Below are 21911 nucleotides of genomic sequence, written 5' to 3'. Positions count from 1 at the left end.
TTGTTGTCCGAGTGCCGAGGTCAGGGTTGGAGAGATGCGGAGGGTCAGAGGTAAGCCGGGGTCAGTAAGCCAGAGGTGAGGAGTCCAAGGATAAAGCCGGGTTGCTACACGAAGCAAGATACAGCAAGACAAGGCAAGACGAGACTGCGAAGGCAAAGGAGAGGTGAAACACAACGATACATGGATCTATGCTCAGCCAGTGGCACTGCTGAGCATATATAGGCCTGAGTAGCCAATGAGACAGGGAGGCGGAGCGGTGGCACGGCCTTAGTGGAAGCCATGATTGGTTAGAGCGGTGCAGGAGACAGGTGGGAGTGTGTAATGTGATCAGTGTTGCCACGGAGCTTCGGCACGCTGCACACGCGTCACGTGCGTGCCGCCGAAGCGCGACGCAATCTGGAGGCAGGATCTACCCCAGCAGTACCTTGTGATGTCACCTATGCGCACGCTGTGCGGCCTGTGGATGTTTCCCTGGAGGTAGTCCTGCACGTGAATGGAGGTATGGCGGGAGCGCGCCGTAGGCGGCGCGATTCCTGAATCCTCACAATAAGAAAAAGATATATTGTGTAGCACTTTTTCCCCCACCCTAAGTGAGATCATGTAGCTACCGGTGTATACTGGTGCCGGTGCATACCTGTGAGGTAGAACAGAAGGCCTGAGATCTCTGCGGTGGTATAGGAAGACATCAGGACTATCAGGAATGGTTCATCTGCCCTGGAGGATCCTGGAGCAGCCAGGATGAACCTCATAGGCAACTCTTCTTGGTATTCACACTCCAGACATCACACCAGAGAGGATATAACTGGGTGTTATTTGGTTCAGTACAGCATTACAGGATACATTCCCTGAAGGCAGTACCTCAGGCTTGGGGCCCTGAGCACCCCTCCTCAGCATACCTTACGCACTATCATATCCAGGAGAGGCTCACTTCTGCGTCCTCATAGCAGGGAGGTCAGCATAGAACTCCCTCCCAGAAACACTTACTCTAAACTCTAGAGGGCAACCCCCTCCTTCCCAGGAGAGTGGCTTGTAAGTCGGCCTCCTGTCAGTCATAGGCCCCCTTGTAACAGCAGGCTATTCCTGAACTTTATTAGGTAACACACATATAACAATACAACCAGGCCCTGCATGATTTGTTCCCAACACTGCCCACTCTTTACTGGGACTTACAGTGATAGAAGGGCCATAGAATTAGTAGTCCAAGGGGACTTGGCTATATCCTCCCTCTCGTTTTGAAATCCCTCATGACTCCCTCTGGTTTTGAGAAAAGGCGTGCCTGTATCTTCGCACAGCGCTCTCGCATAATTTCTGCCTCCTGCTCGGCAGAGAAGTGGCCCTCTTCCCACCACTGATCGGTTTGGGAACCCCTTTCCAGCACGAACTGGTTTGGCTTTAGATGCGGCACATATCTCTTAAATAGTGGGTCCCACCACGGTAGGGTTTTGACCCCTTCAGACACTTTAGCTGTCCCAAGTGGGGGAACCGTCACACGGGAAGTGGCCACGATCATTACCAGGGAAACAGGTCGAGGGGACCGGGGCCTGTAACTGTGGTCATCATCAGCACCATGGGGACTTAATTCCGGGCTGGGGGAGTGGTCAGAATGGTCAATGGGGCAGAACGGGGCAAGTCTAGCACTTCAAAGTCTCGTTCCGCGGGGTATTTAGAGTTCCGTACCCCATCTTGGGCAACAACCGGAGATGTCATCCGTATTATGGCCTGCAACTGTCCACGCCCAGGAGTGGGAACAGTGTCAGTTGGAGGCTTAGCAAGGCCTTCCATGCCCCGCATGTCAGAGGAGCGGCTTCGCTGGCCCTGCTACTGCTTTTGCGCCCTGCATTGCTGCAAGAAAAGGTCCTCCGTAGGCGTACACACACGAATGAAGCCGGGGCGGATGCAGAAACCGGAGGATCAGCAGTACCGGCCGGTACCGCTAGCGGAAAATCCCTCCTTATTGATCACCTCACTTGGTTGTGCGGCGTAGGTAGCTACCACATAGGCCATGGCTTGATCTCAGGCCTCACAGATGGCTTTACACTGCAACTGAAGCCGGGACATTCCTCCAGGGATATTGTCCCAGAGATGATCGACATCCTGGATCGACACCCCCTGGTAGAAGTTGGGTTTTGAGATGAAGGGGTCATTACCTCGGGATCATTGGGGGCCTCGTCTGACACCTCATCGAAGGACGCACTCTCGCTGTCCTGCAGGAAGTGCATGGATCCAGCGGTGGATGATTCCTCCTGTGGGAAGCGGGGCACCAAGGACAGGGCAGACTCCCTCGGCCGGGCCTGTCAAGGCACCGGTTCGCTTCCACTAAGGCGCGAATCATAGCTGGAATCGACTGGATGGCAGAAGGGGACTCACGTTGTCGCACACTGGCCGGTGTGGACTCAGGTATGTCCATACTTTGGAAACTGCGGCTCCCATACCGGATTTTGGAATTGACCAGGTGATGAAGCATTATCCAGAAATCGGGCTGGTGGCTATCGGACGGCTGTCCAATCATCTCTATCAATCTTTGGAGAAACCCCTGGATATCGAGAAGTTCCCTAATGTTCAGCAGAGTCTTAGAAGTCTCTGCTCCAGGGCCCTGGAGGCGGAAGTACGCTGCGTGGCATTCAGAGCACCGAGAAGCAGATCCCAGTGCTGGTCCCACCCGTTCACACGATGGGCAGACCAACTGGAGCGAGTTCTTCCCATCGTGGGGAAGTAATAGCAGCCCTCCGAGGAGAGCAAAGTGAGTGCCTTTCCCCTCATCCATTGTTGAAGCTATTTGGGAGGGAGCGAGTAGGCGAGCGTCTGTGCAGCAATACTACCACGTCCGTCTGTGGCTAAGTCTTCACATCCACAGCTCGGTAGCAGATAGACACGCCTTCAGCTCCTCCCTCTGGTAATGCAATAGTACGGCTGTAGAGAACAGGGTGGGACTTGGTTTTCGCGCCAATCCCGGATAATTTGGCCAGGAGGGCGCGGCTAGGCTTCGCACCAAGCCCAGAGGTTTGCAACAGAGTCTTGCAACTTTGCACAAGCTGCCATGCGGTCGCCCCTTTTCAGTGGGAACTGCCATTTTACATTGATCAAGTACATAATACGGCTCCCTTTACGGGGCCGTGTTAGCATTGCTGCAGCTCCTCAAATAGAGGTTCGGGCCACCTGCGAGTCAGCCGCCCCTCCTCGGATACCTGACCACTCACACAAAAATGGAATAGCACTGTGTTTCTATTCTCGGTGAAGCCTCGAGGCACTACCCCCATACCTCTTTTTAGTAATTAGCACCGGGTGGGCTGCAGTCTCCTCGGTGATGCCTCGAGGCACTGCCCCCACACCTCTTCTTAGTAATTAGCACCGGGTAGGCCGCAGTCTCCTCGGTGAAGGCTTGAGGTACTGCCCCCACACCTCTTCTTGGTTATAATAGCATGGTGCAGCTTCCCCCCGGTAAAGCCTAGGGGATACCGCCCCCGCACCTATTCGTAATAATGGTAGAGTTCTTACACACAATACACGTGCATGTTCTTGGAGAGGAGGGGTCCATGGGGTAGCTCCATTTTGGCCGGGGAGCCCTATCCTTAAGATCCCATAGGGTACCCTTATGGACACTACACACCCTTGGGCCCTCTGACTTGGCAGTAGGAGAGTCCCTTCTTTGCTCGCTTGCTGCAAAAGCCTGTCCTGATGCTATCTCAGCAGTGCCTCCATTTGTAGCACCTTTTCCCCCACCCTAAGTGAGATCATGTAGCTACCGGTGTATTCTGGTGCGGGTGCATACCTGTGAGGTAGAACAGAAGGCCTGAGATCTACGCAGTGGTATAGGGAGACATCAGGACAGGCTATCAGGAATGGCTCGTTGGTCAGCGCAGCACATCCAGCCCGGGAGGATCCGGGAGCATCCAGGATGAACCTCATAGGCAACTCTTCTTGGTATTCACACTCCAGACATCCCACCAGAGAGGATATAACTGGGTGTTATTTGGTTCAGTACAGCATTACAGGATACATTCCCTGAAGGCAGTACTTTGGGCTTGAGGCCCTGAGCACCCCTCCTCAGCATACCTTACCCCCTAATAGGGCAAGGCCTCAGCCCTCTTCTATCCAGGAGAGGCTCACTGCTGCGTCCCCATAGCTGGGAGGTCAGCACAGAACTCCCTCCCAGAAACACTTACTCTAAACTCTAGGGGGAAACCCCCTCCTTCCCAGGGGAGAGGCTTGTAAGCCGGCCTCCTGTCATTCATACCCCCTCCTCCCCTCTTGTAATACCAGGCTATTCTTGAACTTTATTAGGTAACACACATATAACAATACAACCAGGCCCTGCAGGATTTGTTCCCAACACTGCCCACTCTTTACTGGGACTTACAGTGGTATAGGGACCAGAGAATTAGTAGTCCAAGGGGACTTGGCTACATCTATAATATAAACTATATGTGCATCCTGTATTATTGGGGCAGAATTATGTTTTTTTACTTGCACCTGCATAGAATGTCAAATGTTTGTTTACCTTTAAGGCTGGGAAATTAAAGAGACACAGAGTTTGATGCGTCTCATAATATGTACATTGGGTATCACGTCTTCAACCACTCCCCAAATAGCAAGCTTGTGCGTGAAACACAAAATAGGAGAAACGTGAAACGTTGGTATATTTGTAAGCACATCACTTAAGTATAATGTTTTCATCAAGTAGTTCTTGCTACATTTCATGAGTTTTTATATTAAGAACATTTTTATTTATTTTCTTGGGAATGTAAATTGTATTTAAAATATTGTACTATGAAATCTGGTGACGCATTCATACAATACTATTTTTAGTGTTTTGGCCAAATTTTCAAACTGTTTTATTGCAATTAAAATCATTTAACATTATGTTTTTCTTTGCAATAAAGATCTGAAAATTGGTTCAGTTCTGCAACACCCACCAAATTATGTTGTTTCAGAAATACATTAGTGTAATAGAATTATAGGCAAATGCCTCCAGCAAAGAAAAATCATAACACAAAAGATTGTAAATCCAAGGATTAATCACAGACGTTAAGATTTCCCATCAATCTATTTCCCCAGTTGCACTTTTTTTCTCTTTTTTTAATAGCATATCAGGAGCATTGATTGGCTAATCAACAATAACATCAACGTTGTGTGTATGCTTAAATTATAGTACTCTGCTAATACTGACCAGGCTGCAGCAGGCACAGATACTGAATATGTCCACCAATTCTACAGTCTTTTGACTATCTCCATTGATGTATCTAAGAATTGGGCGGAAAAACTTCCTGGATTTACTGAACTCCCAAAAGAGGATCAGACATTATTGATAGAATCAACATTTCTGGAGCTATTTGTATTAAGGCTTTCAATCAGGTAGGTCTGATTGTTTTTTGTTTTTTTCTTTGATTTGTGTTTGCTGTAAAAACATAATATTTGTAATTATAAGCATTCAGTATTTTAATATATTTGTTGAAAATATGTCAATATAGCAATTCTAGTTTCTAGTCAAATTAGGAGCCGATTTGAGAATGATCAAAGGATTAGTTGTCAATGAAGGAAAGATTGAAGTGGTCAAATTTGCTAACCAGCACAGGCAATTTTGCCTGCATTACTGCTGCTCAGTTTAATGGCAAAAGTGTGAGCATAAATGCTTGTGTAATTTAGTAATTCTAGCTCAATAAATCTTAAAAAGCTGATTAATTTGCATCAGTAGGTAGAACACTTAAAAGTATGCATTCATTTTGTTGCATTCATGTTGCATTCATTTTGGCACTTCATATTTTGTTAGTCACTTATATTTTGTTAATATACTGTGTAGCAAATATATATGTATTTGTATACCGTCTCTTGTAAATAATTATTGCAACAGCATATTGTGGTGCATTTTCCTTATGTACTTTGCCAATAGAAGTACTTCATAATGCAAGAAATATTGCTGAATTATGAATGTATGTATATATATATATATATATATATATATATATATATATATACTGTATATAATTTCGCGATAATCACTCACCAGAATCAGTGCTAATAATGAGAGAGTAACATCAACACTGTGACAGCAAAGTATAGTATATTGACTTTTTCTTAAATCCAATGACCGTATTTTCAAATGTATTCAGCAGAAATATTAAAATTTAAGGAAAGTATTTGTTTTATCTGAAATTATTTGTTATATGCAATTAATTGCTATTAGCCAACAGAGTAACACAGGGTTGCTTATTCAGAAATTAGAGATTGGCAGAGCAAACTACCACAGGAAAGTTTATTTACCTATTTCTCTGTCGAAGCCTAATGACTAAAAATGTGTTGTCCCGTTTTGGAAGTTATTTTAGAAAGCGTGTGTATGTATTCTGTAATCTAATCCAGACTGCCTGTCTTGACTAAAATAGCAAAATGTACTAGGAGAACCTACCTAGATGGTCTAGCCCAAGGTTGGCTCCAAATTGCCTTATATATATAAGGCAATTTTGGAGCAAACCTGGGGTTATTTTCATCTTGCTTCAATGTATCAAAGTAATTTGCTCCAATTACATCCCGTCTGCAAAAGCTTGGGACTTCAGGAGTGTCAATAGAAGGGGTAGGAGAGGTACACTTTGCACATATTATAATGAGATGTTTCACATTCGGTGTTTCTATGCACCATTTATTTGCGCCAAAATGTCTGCCAGATCTCAAGTGACCTGGCTTAGATTCTGTTGTTGTTGTGTTTAATTGACCATAATGTGGTTATGGTCTGGATGGAATGCATGTTTACTGCCTTAGAGGACCAGAGTTGCAGATTTAAAAAATATATATTTATCATTAATGTATACAATTAATTGCAAATGAAGCATCATTATACCATTACATATAACACTAAAGCAAATGGGATTTCTTGTATTGGAGTACCTTCAGTATTGTAGAGTACAGCAATGCCTATGGTATCCATGTGATTTCAGATTAGCAGAGGATGTAGGACATAGTTATCATATTTCTCCTGCCTTTTTAATAGCCTGTTCTAAAACTTGCTTTAAAAATTCACAAAGTGAAGTTTATTTGCTTGCTACAATAGGCGTTTAGATTTTTTACCGACTAGTGTTTGATTAAATTCACAATTAAATTGTAAATAAAGTTGTCATAGAGTACGGTGGAGGTTTTCTCTTCTTCTTCACTTTGTTAATCGTCCTAACTTATTTTGTTTATGGTTGTAGCAATTTACAGCTTCACATTGCAAAGCCAGTAACCAACCTTACACTGATAAGATGAGACCCAAAAGGTCAAAACAGCTGTCTGTGGGTAGGTTTACTGGTAATGCACTTCTTCAACCCAGGCTGTGCTGAAAACGCTGTGTAATATGGCAGGCATACGTTTATAGGGATCCATGTTAAAATGGACAAGAAGCAAAAGGTCCCTGTGAGTGCTCATTCACGTCATTACCCAGAATCCCTGGCTGCAGGGTCAGCATTGTATGCTAGGAATCTTAGTAAATCAGTATTGCTGACCTGAGGAAGAGAGTAGAACTCTCGAATGCTTGTCTTATAATGTCAATTTAGTCCAAATAAATAAGGTATCACCAAATGCTGAAGTGCTCATTTAATCTGCACTAATGTATGCTAAGCAATAATGGCAAAAGAAAAGGTTGCAGACCTGTTTGAGACATGTAATGTGCTCACAAGTGGTATTTTTATTAGGTAAATCAGGGAAAAAACGTGAAAAACAATTTGCAAGAACACATTGGGTGGGCTCCTTTTTACATATTTTTTTTTTAGTAAATAATCCCCACCAAATTCTAACCAGGGTTGCCACCTTTTACTGAAGGCCAATCCGAAGACAACATTTAGAATTTTTGCGCTTACCTTCGGCGGCGGCGGCGTCTCCCAGCATCCTCTGGCATCATTCCAACATCCTCTCTGTATCTTCCGCTGCAACCCATCAATATGGGTGCGCCACATGGTGCTGTGTTGCCATAACAACGGGACGCTAAGTGACGTCATGAGGCGTCAAGTTGCCATGACAACGGGACTCCTTATGTCTCCGGGGGTCACATGACATCATGTTGCCATGGCAATGCAGCGCTGTGTGACATAACGTAGTGTCTTCTTGTCATGGCAACGGGCGTCACGTGATGCTGTGACATCACGTAGCTTTTCCGTTGACATGGCAATGCGGTGCCATTTGATGCCGTGTGGCCATATTGAAAGGAGTTACTAGCAGGGGAAGATGCCGGTAGATGCCGCCACTGCCGAACGTCACCACCCGGAGGTTTACTGGGTAAACCCGGAGCCTGAAGATACATGGTCAGAACCCGTAGTGTCCGGGTCAAACCCGGAGTGATGGCAACCCTGATTCTAACTGATATCCGCCCCAAAATTATAATGGGACTAATTATACATACTTGATCTAAGTGGCCAAAAAGTAATTGATAGTGGCCAAATTTAAAGGGCCGGTTGGTAATGTGCGAAACAGGTTGGTGTATGATGCCTGGTAACTATACTGCTTTTTATGACCTTTTTATGCTAGTCTATTTTGAATACAAGTAGGAACATGTAGTCCTTGAAAAAGGTGATTAAAGTTCAGAAATATGAATTTCTACCAATCATTTTTCCTAACGATAGAATAGGCCAGATACTGTACAATATGGGTGATACAGGTTAATTTATGGAATGTATGATTTGGACATTCTAAGCCCATGTTTAACTCATTTTAATATCCACAGGTTTGTACTAATCTTTCTTCATTGTGACAAACATTGTAATTTCCATAGAGATCTCTCTATTAACACAATACAATATTCACTGTTTTCATCTAGAAATAAAAGAATATAGAAGCTTATTAGGGAAATGTAAATGTTTTCAATTTTTTTTCACTTGTACATAAATTATTGCACTTTCATTCAGTGTCAGATTTCCCATTAGGCCCGGGCCTAAGGCGGCAACATTTTTAATTTTATAATTTTGCCAAGCTGTCGGGCCTCTCGGACCTAATGGGAAGGCACTTGCCTGTGTCTGCCGCCTCCTTTCTGCCGCCCTCCTTGTCCTTTGGAATCCCGGCGTAAAATTATGCTGCGGACGCCCCCACCGTGATGTCACATGGCGTCTTGTTTCCAAGGCAATGCGGCACCGTACGACGTGACGTTGCAGCGTCATTTGACGCCTGGATTCCAAAGGAGCAGGAAGGCGACACCAAGGAAGTAAGGAAAGTGCTTAGGGGCGGCAAATTTGGAAATTCGCAGCTGCTCTCATTGTAAAAGTGTGTAAGGTATGTAAATGCAAAAAAAGTCATCTTTTTAATTTATTGCATCTTTAAAAACATTTACTTTAAATGGTTTGTTGTGTGGGGGAGTTCTGCTATCAAAACTCACACAATTATCACTTTTAGCAGTTAAACGAGATTTGCTTTTACTGTTTTTATCTAGATCAAATACTGCTCAAGATGAGTTTATATTTTGTAATGGACTTGTGCTGCACAGACTTCAGTGCCTTCGTGGATTTGGGGAGTGGCTGAACGCAATTAGAAATTTTTCCTTAAATTTACAGAGCCTTAATCTTGATGTCTCAACCTTAGCTTGTTTATCAGCTGCATGTCTCGTTACAGGTAAGTCCTACTACATCTCTAGATAAAATTATGTGTGTGAATTTTGTATAAATCGTTACTTTAGTATCTTAAGTATTCCAAACCAGAAACATTCCTGTTTTATTTTTTTCACATTTATTTTATTTTGCCGTTTTGATCTCTGCACCATATTGCTTTCTTAGGTTAGCAATGTACCAATCAGTACAATAGACAGATGTTGCTGTAGTAAATCATACATGTTTTAAGGAGTGAGAGGTTGTCAATTGAAATGTATTCGTTATGAGAAACAAACCATTATTGGATACATGCAGTAAAAAATAATTTTATTATTTTAATTAATTTCCTTAATATTCTAAAATTTACTCTTTCAAAATTGTCTTTATAAGATACTTCTAAAACTATAAAACATAAGTATCCATTTTACTATAAAATAAAAGTTAATATAAAGGAAAGTTTTTAGGAAGGATGACTTGCAGTTAAGTTAAGTTAGTACGTATGCTTTGAAATGGGAGATCTCTTGTTCAAAGCATCAAATACTGTACCTTGGTCAAGTAACTATAACTATGGTTCAGGTAGCAAAATGGAATAGGAAGGCGAAGGAGTGGCTCAGTGAGTAAAGACACTGACGCTGGCACTAAGTTTGCAGCAGGTTCAATTCCTGGTGTTGGCTCCTTTTGACCTTGGGCAAGTCACTTTATCTCCCTGTGCCTCAGTCACCAAAAACATAGATTGTAAGCTCTACAGGGCAGGGACTGTGTCTACAAAATGTCTCTGTAAATCGCTACGTAAATACTAGCACCGCTAGCGACCTTAGGGTCCATTTATGTGTGTGCATATTTGTACTGTTATGCTAGTGTAGTGCCTGGCTATTTTAGGAGTGTATTAGCGGTCTAGGTACCGCTTGCTTTGGTGGGTTTGTGGTCCTTGGTGGACCCTATTTTTAATAATGTGTGTTATTGATCAATAAATGTATTATTGTCGGTTCAGTAGGTGTTGTGTAGTTTACTGGCACCTCAATTTTCACTCATTTTTTATTATTTATTATTTCTTAGTCATCTGTATTTACAGGTCATTTTCTTTTATTCACCCATTTCAAATTTTGACATTTTGGTTGTTAACCCCCGGTGCGCTCTGTGTGCATTTTGTTCCCTACTTTCTGATAATGTTCAAGTCCATGCCATTTTTAAGTCAACTCTTGCAAATTCATGTTTTAGATACAGTATATCGCTGAATAGTTAGTTTTCCCTTTGAGGAGCTCAACTTTTTGAGAGTCAGAAGTACTAACTCTGACACAACCACACTGATTAATCCCATTTATAAACTGCATCCATAGTGAGACCCTGATTAGTTAAACTGTAATTGCATTTCTTAACTGAACTCCACAAGATGTATATTCTGAGCAGATTGTTGGTAAACCAGGCACTATAATTTTAGACCATTGCATCCAAATTTCTACCTATGATGGATCCACTGAGAAAATTGATATGAAACATACATTTTCTCCCCAATTACTATGGCACACATGTAGTTTCCTTTTGCTGACTACACAGCAATCCTGATGACAACCAAATCATTGGTATTTCAATTCTATAATGTTTCTTTTTATATTATATGTTTGTTTAATACACCGAATTTTTATTGAGTTTGTACTAATATTGTATCTACTGACCTTCATTACCACATAGGGGACTGACTATGTACTATCACAGTAAAACAACTGTGGATGACCGACCGCTCAGCCTAATTGGAGTAAAGAATTAACGATAAGTACATATACACTGATGCATAGGGACAAGTTGAACCTATAACTCATAAAGTGTAAATTATAGAGCCTACACTAGATCCCTCTCACAACTGCACTCTAGATGTAGTAAAATATTCAGACTTAGTAAGTCATAGAATCTCAATATAGAGATGGGTGGGTCGGGGGCGGGGTTCCACAGAATGTCACAATCGAATTCTGGGGTTTCTTATCCAAAAAAAGGTTGAAAACCACTGTACTAGGACCTATCCCATAGTATCTGTTGCCTCTCAAAAATCCCAGTAGGGGTACCTCTGTATTGACTAAACAGCCGCTAGTGAATGTCATTATTTTGTTTTTATGATATAAAATAACTATTGTCTATTAGCATATAAAGTATTCATTGGTCATTTTTATTTTTCATAATTAAAAAATATTATACTATATCTGTATTTTTTCCCATTTTTGGTATTCATATGTCTTTTTTGTCTCTTTTCCCTTTATATTAACGTAGATTGGAAAAACCCGTATTACCAACTGACTTTACATTTATGTTTAAGTTCTTTTCTTCGGTGCTTTATGATGCGTGGAGAGGCAAGCCGTTTTATCATAAAACATAATATGTTATAGTGGTGTTAAGGAACAAAAACTAAAACTATCAATCCCAAGAGAGTACAAATAGCAATTGGGCTTCAATTAGACTTTCTGTGCGATAGAGCTGAGTCAACGCTATTGCAACTTAAGAACCAGCCCCTATACAAGGTCATTTTATAGTATAAATCCAGTTTTGCAAGGGGTTTAAGTCCATCCATGATCTTTGTTTTCTGTGCTGTATTTCTACTGTTTTGAATCAAAATCTCTTAGCTTTGGGTCTCTATAGGTCACAATGCCACAATGTTTTGTGCAGAATATGCGGTAAAGTACTGTAAGTGAGCGACTCCATGTTTTCTTTACAAACTAACACTTTATTAAGAAAGAGGCTCTAACAGACTGAACTCCCAGCCCAGGGGTGTCTCCTATATCTACAGAGTGCCCCTTCCAAACTGCTTATCTCTTCAACTCCTGTCCAACTCTATCAGTTCCTTGTAGTTTGTTACAATACCCACTTGTCTAAGGGTGCGGTCCCAATCAGCACTGTAGCACGCGCGCCCGGCAGGGGGTCGGCACGTGCATAGCGCTGCACCGTGATCTGCGGTCCTGGGACAGAGGGAGAGTTTGCGACGGGAGGGGGCATGGCGGGGGGTTTGCAGGGGCATGGCCATGACCTCACGTGGCTGGTTTGCCCTCATTGGCTGAACCGCCGGCGGGAGCATGGCCACGCCTCCGTCGCACACTCTAAACTCAATTTCACAGTCTTTACTGAAAACCTGCCGCGCACCGCTGGGGAAATGTGCGCGACAAGGTAATAACTGGGACCGGACTGACTGGGGGGCAGTGCTTGAACGCACGGCATGCACTGTAGAAGGTACTGGGGCCGCAGCCTAACACCTTACAGTAGTTTACTACTTTCACTCACAGTTTTTACCATACATATTAATTTCTCTCTCTCTTCCTCAATTTTACCAGTCTGGGGTACGTGGAAAAGATTTGCAAGTTATCCCCTGTCATATTCAATCTCGCACTTTATTCAATGAAAACGTGAATACGTTATTTGGCAAGATTTCCCTCATTTGCATTTCACACAGAATTACAGAGTGGGAACCAAATTGCTGCCTGAAAATGTATCTTTGCAGTTAGGACATGTGTAAAATGTTTAATAAATACAGCAATACAGTATGTGTTTCTGAGCGATTTTGCCCATTTTCACCTGGAAGCAGCATTCTTTTTTGTATAGGCCCCTTTTCACTTTAGAACGTGGACTGGACCTGTACCACATTCTTGTTAACCATATTTCATTAGTTTGCAGTGGTAGAGAAAATAGAAAAGCTTCTTAAAAATATGTCTTTATTTAACTTATTTGCATCCTTCCTGTAGTCACTCACATATAACTTTTATTATGACTAAAATATTGCACTTCCACCAAAATATATATATATATATATATATATATATATATATATATATATATATATATATATATATATGTTGCTTAATGACTACTATAAAAGGATGAAATCAGTTTAAATTATAATTGTCTCATAAAAAGCAATGCACAAATGTGACTAAGGTGTCGCGTTCTCACTGGAGTGTGTATAAATTCCTTGTGGAATTCTAGTCCCAGTGCTGACATAGCTGGCAGCCTATATTGATCTTTACTTGAATTCACTGAATAAATAATGGTTGCCATAGTTATTGAGCATTCATGACATGTAGGGAAGCAGAAAAATTCCAACGCACCTTATGTGTCAACTGTGTCATAAAAGAACCACACTGATATCATGTAGCTTTATCAAATATAAAACACTTACATTAAAAAAAACATTTTAGGAGGAAAAAAAACATTATATGTCACTTGTCATTTAATATGAGTCTCCTGTCTAACAATGTAATTTCATCTGCTCCTTAAAGTTCTATAAATGGAAGATCATATGTGAAGGGCAGATGTTTCATACCAAATAAAATATACTCACTTCCTCGCATCATGTGGAAAATACCCTGAAGTACTCTGATCTTAGATCTAAAGTAAAACAAATGAAAAATCTATGTAATTGTGCAGACTTCTTTTCTTTCTTAGGATTGGCTTGATTCCCCAAACATCTACAGTATGTTGTTTTTTTTTTGTTTTTTTTTAAGAATCTCTCACCAACATCATGAGGCTGCATTTGATATGTGACTACAAAATTTCAATGTGTGAGGGTAGTTTGAATACAGAAAACAAAAATAGAGGGCACAAGATGTGCACTCTCAAAGAATTGACTTGGTTGCACACCACCTAAATAAAATGTAACCTTTATTATGATTCATAAAATATATGTCACTGTAATGTATGTCTAAACAGCAATTAAAATGTGTATAGGGTGGGACGGAGTGGTTTAAAACAAATACTGTACAATGAGGAGTATCTCGGGTACAAATAGAACCTCTATAGGAGAGTACTCAACTCAAATAATAGGGGTATATGATGGCAAAAGTATATGGTATGATATTAATATTAATATTAGGAATATATGTTAACTAATGCCATCAATGTGGCTATTGCTGGGGTACATGTTAGCACTATCTATTAGCTACATGTCCCCAATTCCATCGATTCACCATTATTAGTATATCATATATTTGTAGCCACTTCCCAATTCACAGTCTTCACCCACCCATTATCACTAGGACAACTACTGTATACTTTGGGCTATTAGTATGGTGACTGAGTTGATCACCAATCGTTCCCTCCTTTTTCCCCCGTTTGGATACATCTATATTTGTCTTTCTGCCTTTTTCTGGATATATGAGCTGTATTTACACAAACACAAGGACACAGGGGACACTCACAATACTTCAACTACTTCACTAGCCTTGTAACATTGAGGGTGTTTCGTTTATATGAGACAGTGGTGCAAATATTTTTGAAGGCAGTTTGCTATTTTAAGATGACAAAACTGCAAGCATGAAAAGTGTATTTAGTTTTACAACAAAAAAAATAGTTTGTATGATTTTCTCTTATAATAATCACTAAAGCACTAAAAATATTTATGACATTTGATGAAGCAGGCTTTTAAAATAATGCATCTCATTTGTTTATGATGTCCAAATATGATCTGTTTCTCCGCCACTTTTTAATGATTCACTATATGTACAGCTACTGTGCTAATAACACAACACTGAATAAATAGTAAAGTCATAGGAGCCTATGAAGTGTCGCAAATGGCCTTTGTTGGTGTACAATCAGCACAGGGAAATGTAATTGTCAAGTGTGCTTGTGTGACTCTATAAACTAACGACATTTCTCATTCTGTGCCAGCAGTGCCAAAAATATATATATTTTCTTTTTTTTGGCACACAGAAATGGACTGTGCTAGGAGCACAGATGTTAATGGTATGTGCTAAAAAATGATAATGTTTATGTGCGACAACAAACTGAGAGACTGCGTCAAAATCATCCACCAAGTTCAACTTGGCATAAACCCTAAAAAGACTGTTAATAGTATGAGCACAGAATAAAGTTATTATTTATCAATCCAAAAAGGTATTTGACTCTACGCCTATGTTTCATTATATAGATTAACCAAATGTATTATTTTCACAATATGGCTATTATATTACATTAATAATGTATATTTACTATTTATAAATAAAGCAAATACATGAATTTGTTTAATTTTAATTGTATCAATCAGGTATTCAACATCATACAATGTATCAAAATTAATTTCCAAGAAACTGTGTCATACCGTTTGACTGTGGAGTCTATGTAAAGAGGTGCAAAGATGTAGCAAATAAATAATTCTATTGATTTCTAAAAAAAAAAATATTTGATACATTTGATACATATGATGCCTATTTTTGCCCCAGAGTTGCACCACTTTTCAATTGATACATGTCCCCCTAAAACTTTGGGGGGAGTGGTTGATCAAATGTGATGTAGATCCTCAACAAAACCATGTAATATCTGAATAACTGTTCCTTGTACATCCACTTATATGAATCAGTGTGTGGTTTTGTTGGCCAAAGAAGTCTAGCATTTAAAGGTCATACAATACATTTTATCTCCTTGATATATATACTAAACGGTCTCACTCTAAAGTATTTGCTTCCTTTTGAAACTTTAGCTATTATGCTTTCCCTTTGTGTGTTGTACTTTCCCTTGCTTTTTCCTCTATTTTGTAACCTTCATTTCAGCAGTTGCTGGTTATGCTTCCTCTTGGTTTTGAGTAACCAGACAATATTACTCAATGTCTATATATTTTTCTTTGCGTCACAATGCTAATAATGTCATCAGTAGAAGTGTGACATTTTAGTATATTTCCTCAAAGAATAAGTTTGGAAATAAAATTTTCAGACCAGTTAATACTTTGTTAAGAAATCACTAATGCCTAAATGAATGCAAACAAATCGTCAAGCTGCAGCAAAGTTTGTTTAATCTCCAATATAAATGGAGAGTTATAACTAATTTTATCCCAATAGGCTCTGTGCTTGATGCAATACTTTTGTAAGTACGCAAGACAAGAGGAACATAAGTTTTAACAAGCCTCTCTCCTACTATATGAAAAACGTTTAAAAGTAGTTCTGTAATGTTGCTTGTTCTGTAGAGTAATGTTGATATTGGCTTGGTAATCACATTCCTATAATAATTTAAAGTGTAATTACTGCATCACCGATAAAATTAACTTATTTTTATTTTTGCAATCAGAAGGCAGACACAAAATTGCAAAATCTAGCAATTTTGCATTCTTTGCTGAAAATTCATACATACATAGTCTTTAGAGAAAACCTGATGCCATAAATACTGTAGTGGTATACAGTAGTTATGCGTCAACTATTGGTTGACTAGTATCAGTATTTGATACTCAGAATCTAACACTAAATGTGATTGGACAATGGGGAATTGCAGTTTTAGTGTGAATCCCCACTTTCAGTTGTTACCACGCTTGAAGAAAATGGGAGTTATAGATTTAAAAAATAGCATAGATAAGGGGGGTTTTTTTTGTTTGTTTTTTAAATAGCTGGACAGATTTTTAACAAAACTTGGAAGAATTATCAAGCATTTTTTCATTGGTGTCTTTTGCAATTTCATACAAATGTAGTGAAAATTACCTTGTGGTTGGCAGAGAGAGCAAAATCTCATTTTTTGCAGATGACACTAAATTGTTTAAGCTAGTAAAATCAGAGCATGATTTAATTTCTCTCCAGAAGAGCTTGGATAGACTGGAAACTTGGGCAGGTAAATGGCAGATGAGGTTTAATACAGATAAATGTAAGGTTATTCATTTGGGAAACATAAATAAACAGGCGACTTAAAAATTACATTGGGAAAAATTAGGTGAGTCCTTGATGGGGAAGGATTAAAGAGTGCTTTTAGACAGCAGGCATTGTCTGAAGCTGCAAAGGCAAATAAGATCTTATCGTGCATTAAGCGGGGTATGGATATAACTTAATAATAACTTTATTTCATATAGCACTTTTCTCCCAATGGGACTCAAAGCACTTCACAATAACAGTGTATGCAGCACATGGGAATTTTTACAGACACAGTCCCTGCTCAGTTATTGGTACCTAAGATAAAGTGACTTGCCCAAGGTCACAAGGAGCTGACACCGGGAATTGTCCCTCGATTCATACTCAGTGTTATTTTTTACAGACTCAGTGTCTTTACTCATTGAGCCACTCTTTCTCCCTCTGGATGAAAGGGACGTAAGCATAATTATGCCACTATATTAAGCATTAGTGAGACCACACCTTGAATATGGAGTACAGTTTTTGGCACCACTCCATAAAAAAAGACATTATGGAACTAGAAAATGTGCAGAGAAGAGCTAGCTAAATAAGAATTGTTTACATTAGAAAAGAGTCTTTGAGGAGGGAATATGAGAATTATTTTCAAATATATTTGGGAAGAATACAAGGAGCTTTTAAAAGAACTTTTCATCCCAAGGTACAATACAAATGACACAGGGTCATCTCTTATGGTTGGAGGAAAGGAGATTTCACCAGCAGCAAAGAAAATGGTTCTTTACAGCAAGGGTAGTTAAAATATGACATGTATCACCCATGGAGACTGTGATGGCAGATACAATAGATATCTTTAAAAAAAAGTTGGATATCTTTTTAGAAAGGAAAGGTATACAGCAATATACCTAATAAGTAAACATGGGAAGGATGTTAATCCAGGCACAAATCACACTGCCATTATTTGGAGTCAGGAAGCAATTTTTTTTTTCCCTTATGTGACATTATTGGATGATGTTTCACTGGAGTTTTTTGTTTGCCTTCCACTGGTTCAAAATAATGTAAATACAAATATAGAATAAGTAACTGTTGTCGAATTCTTTAAAATTTGCGTGGCCGAGACACAGCAACGGATTTTGAAGAATCAGGGCAACCTTAAAATGAAGCGATCCGATGGCGGATTTCATTTTGGAGCGGATTCAGACAAGTCCATTTTGTGGCACTGTGTTTTTCTTGTTTGTTTTTTTTTCTCTAACGGGTAGAGGGCATGTTATATGAGCTGGTTTTTTTTTTTTTTTTTTTTTTTTTTTTTTTTACCGTAAACAGTACATATAAGAATATTGGGAGTTACTCATAAAAAAAATGTTCATGCAATGTTTTAAATTAGTTTTTTTATTTACTTTGCAGAGCGACACGGGCTAAAAGAACCAAAGAAAGTGGAAGAACTACATAACAAGATTATTTGCTGTTTAAAGGACCACTTATCTTTCAGTGGCCAAAACAAAGAACAGCAACTAGATACTTCAGAGGTTGTGCGTGTTCTAACTGATTTACGGTCTCTTTGTACATTGGGGCTCCAGCGTATCTTTTATCTGAAACTAGAAGATTTGGTGCCACCCCCTCCTGTGATTGACAAGTTGTTTCTAGACACATTGCCCTACTGAAACTTTTGTTAGGAACCACATCATTTTGGATCGGTTATAAGAAAGCAGGCAGTGTTTTTCTGATATCTTTAAGAAGAAAAATTTGCCGCAGCAAAAAAGAAGTACTTTTATTTTTTGGAAGTTTGTACGACCGTTGCCCTAAAATAGAATGAATTACTAATCACCTGTTTATGTTTTTAATCAGCTTTTACGATCTTAAAAACGATGCTGTGGCAGCAGAAAAAAAATTAAGTTGAGAAATTAATATTTTTTTATAAAATCATTGCTAACAAATTAACTGCAGTTAAGACTGCCGTGGAAAATGTGATTTAAAAAAACATATGTTTTCTTATAGTGTTTATAATTTGTGATGGTACATGAAAGGACAGATACTCAAGATTTATTGGAAAATTCACTTTTTGGTGAATTTTATACATTAACATAAACCAGTTTCAGCAAAATGACAAAGGCTGTTAGATGTGTTGTTTAAGTGCAATTTTAACTCTTTATTGTGTGCTGGAGGAACCAGAGAAACATTACAGGACTGCCGTTTTGTTTTAGTAAATAACCATAAATTGTTTAAATAATTTAAATGAAAATCAATAGGTCTTTTTTTAAATCATGTTTGCAAGACACGGGACATCTTGTATATTAAATACTTATTAAGCGTGATAAAACATTGGCTAAAACTAAATTACATGGCTTGGTAGAAATAAATAGATTTTATTTTCATAAAAACGGAAAAAACAAGTTCTCTCATGCAGAATCAGGTCTGAAAAATAGGCTAATGTTAAAAAGTTACAGAGAGCACCATGTAAACATTCCGTGAGCGTGCTCCCTTTTGTATGTTTATACTGTTGATACGACATTAATATAAAATATTTTGTTGTATAGTGTTCTTATTTGTATACATGTTTGTATGCATGAATCACTGATATGTTGTACAAGCTTTATCTATATTTATTGCAATGACTGCCAGCTCCTGAGAGCCACGTGATACTAAGTACACTAGATATAGTATGGGAGATCACAATGATTTTGAAATATCACATCAAAATAAAAATATAAATACTCCTTTTACTAACTGTGTAAAATACTAGTCAGCTCATGTTAAGATTTTTTACAGTTCACTTGCAGTGACTCCTAGAGCACTTGTGTTTAGCACTTTGGCATTACAATATTGCTCGTTTTGCTAAAATTACTTGATATTTGGGAATTTTAGATTTAAAAAATGTTTCCTATATGCAGTAAATGATTTTGTTGGGTCATTTTGCAAAGAGAATTTTGAAGGTCAACCTAACTGTATGTTAGGTTTTTTTTGTGGATGTTTTGGCTTTTTATGATTGTTTTTAAAAGAACATCTCTGTTTATATGGAAATGAAATGATATGCAATTTTAAACATGTCAGATTTAGTTATTAATTAATGCAAAGCTCAGCATTATTTTGCCAACCTGTTTAATAGTTACAATATTTAGAGTCCGCCATTAAAATATTTTCATTTTGTAGATTTAATACAACATTTATGTGATCTGTGCTTTTTAAATGACTTTATTTGTAAAGTTATTGATTTTGTTGTGAATTTTCAACCAATTAATGGATTTCAAAACTTGCCTGGAGCAAGTTCTGTATCCATTTGGGATAATTTCGTGTAAGCATGGTACTCTGCCTGTAAAAGGAACATATAGCAACAGTCTAATCTAGTACATGAGAAGACTAGGAATCGTAACTTAGTAAACAGCTCTCAACCATCGTTTTTCATATTCACTACAGTATTTAAAAAAACAGAATAGCTACATGAATACTATATACTTTGTATGAGAACTGAAAATATGGAAATAGAAAGTACCTTTGCAAAAAATGGCACTTGTACTAAACAAATCTTTTCCAGTCCACTTAAGTTTGTGCATAGTCATATTTCTTTTTTTTAAAATCTAAATAAATGCATGAATACGATATGGATTACGATTAGGAGGACTTCCCCATCTTTTTGGTTTTGTGCTGTACTACTTATCTTTTCATCTTTAATGATTGAACATACATTTAAATATTAAGCTACAGTATATCCTCTAAAAGCATTTGAGTTGTTGCTAATAAGTTCAAGGTATGCAAAATATGTCAGAGAAATATATATGACCTATTTTTTTTACACTCTCTTTGTTTTGTATGACATAAAAATATGTGATCAGTTTTTTACAACCCCATTTTTACAAATTTAGCACATGGCACCATTACAACTAGAGCACTACTGAATTATCCAAAAAAATAATTTATTCACTCCTGTGGCGGGTAGGATCTCGGTGGCCGGAACAGCACGAGCGTAGTAGGGGTCACAAGCAGGGGTCCAAGGCAGGCGGCAGACAGCGCAGTCAGGAAACAAGCAGAGGTCCGAGGCAGGCGGCCGGTAGCGACGTCAGGTAACAAGCAGAGGTCCGAGGCAGGCGGCAGGTAGCGAAGTCAGGTAACAACCAGAGGTCAGCAACGAGGAGACTGGAACAGGACAGGGGAGCAAGGACAGGTCTGGGGGCAGGGACTGAGAACAGGAACAAACAGGGACAAGCCAGATTACCAGCAAGGGCTTCTACTGTGAACAGATTTCTATGGTACAGGTACAGAAAACAGATCAGGATATCAGAAGCATGTGCATCAGGAATCTGACTTCAAGCAAAGGCAAAACCAACAGACAGGAAGCAAGCTATAAGGACAGAGACAGGAGCAACAAGAAGACAGACAGACAGAGGAACCCAGAGCCAACAGAAGGCAGCAGCACACCCAGTGGACAAGGAAGCTATGGCTAGGCAGGAGGTCTAGGCAACCCTGACACATAATAACAATCATCTGTTCCTTAGCAGGTCTTAAAATTAGGTAAATACAACCTCAGATGAACAACAACACATGACATACAGCTGCGGCCACCTTTATCCTAGTGCGGCCGTAGCGGCGCAACTCTGATAACCGCGGGCAGATGCAGTATGTTTTTTATTTCCGGAATATATTGCGGTATTTTAGCGCTCGTAATATTAGCATTTTATTAGCACTGTCTGCAATACTGCAATACCGTCTAAAAACTCAGGGGGGCGTTCGCGAGCTGTTGTCTTCGAAGTCTAATACTGTAGCAGTTCAACCTACGTCAGTATACAGTCTGTGTGTGTGTGTAAATTTGCATATT

General features: G+C 39.5%; 1 protein-coding gene across 6 annotated transcripts in view; it reads left to right on the top strand.

Moving 5' to 3' along the window:
• The window catches only part of NR4A3 (nuclear receptor subfamily 4 group A member 3), a 33809-nt gene extending 13538 nt beyond the window's left edge, over window positions 1-20271 (top strand). For 4 of the 6 annotated variants that reach the window (XM_075586410.1, XM_075586412.1, XM_075586414.1 and 1 more), the window contains 3 exons: window positions 5150-5352; window positions 9383-9561; window positions 18509-20268. In XM_075586410.1, coding sequence (XP_075442525.1) covers window positions 5150-5352; window positions 9383-9561; window positions 18509-18765 — 639 coding nt within the window. In that variant the 3' untranslated portion in view covers window positions 18766-20268. Of the gene's footprint in view, window positions 1-5149; window positions 5353-9382; window positions 9562-18508 lie in introns of those variants that run through there. The other 2 variants (XM_075586411.1, XM_075586415.1) reach the window with 2 other exon arrangements.
• The last annotated feature ends 1640 nt before the right edge of the window (window positions 20272-21911 follow it).

The sequence above is a fragment of the Ascaphus truei genome, chromosome 2 (assembly GCF_040206685.1).
Source record: "Ascaphus truei isolate aAscTru1 chromosome 2, aAscTru1.hap1, whole genome shotgun sequence".
In the NCBI taxonomy this organism is placed as follows: domain Eukaryota; kingdom Metazoa; phylum Chordata; class Amphibia; order Anura; family Ascaphidae; genus Ascaphus; species Ascaphus truei.
Note: the sequence above shows the minus strand (reverse complement) of the source record. Positions and strands in the feature narration are given on the sequence as shown.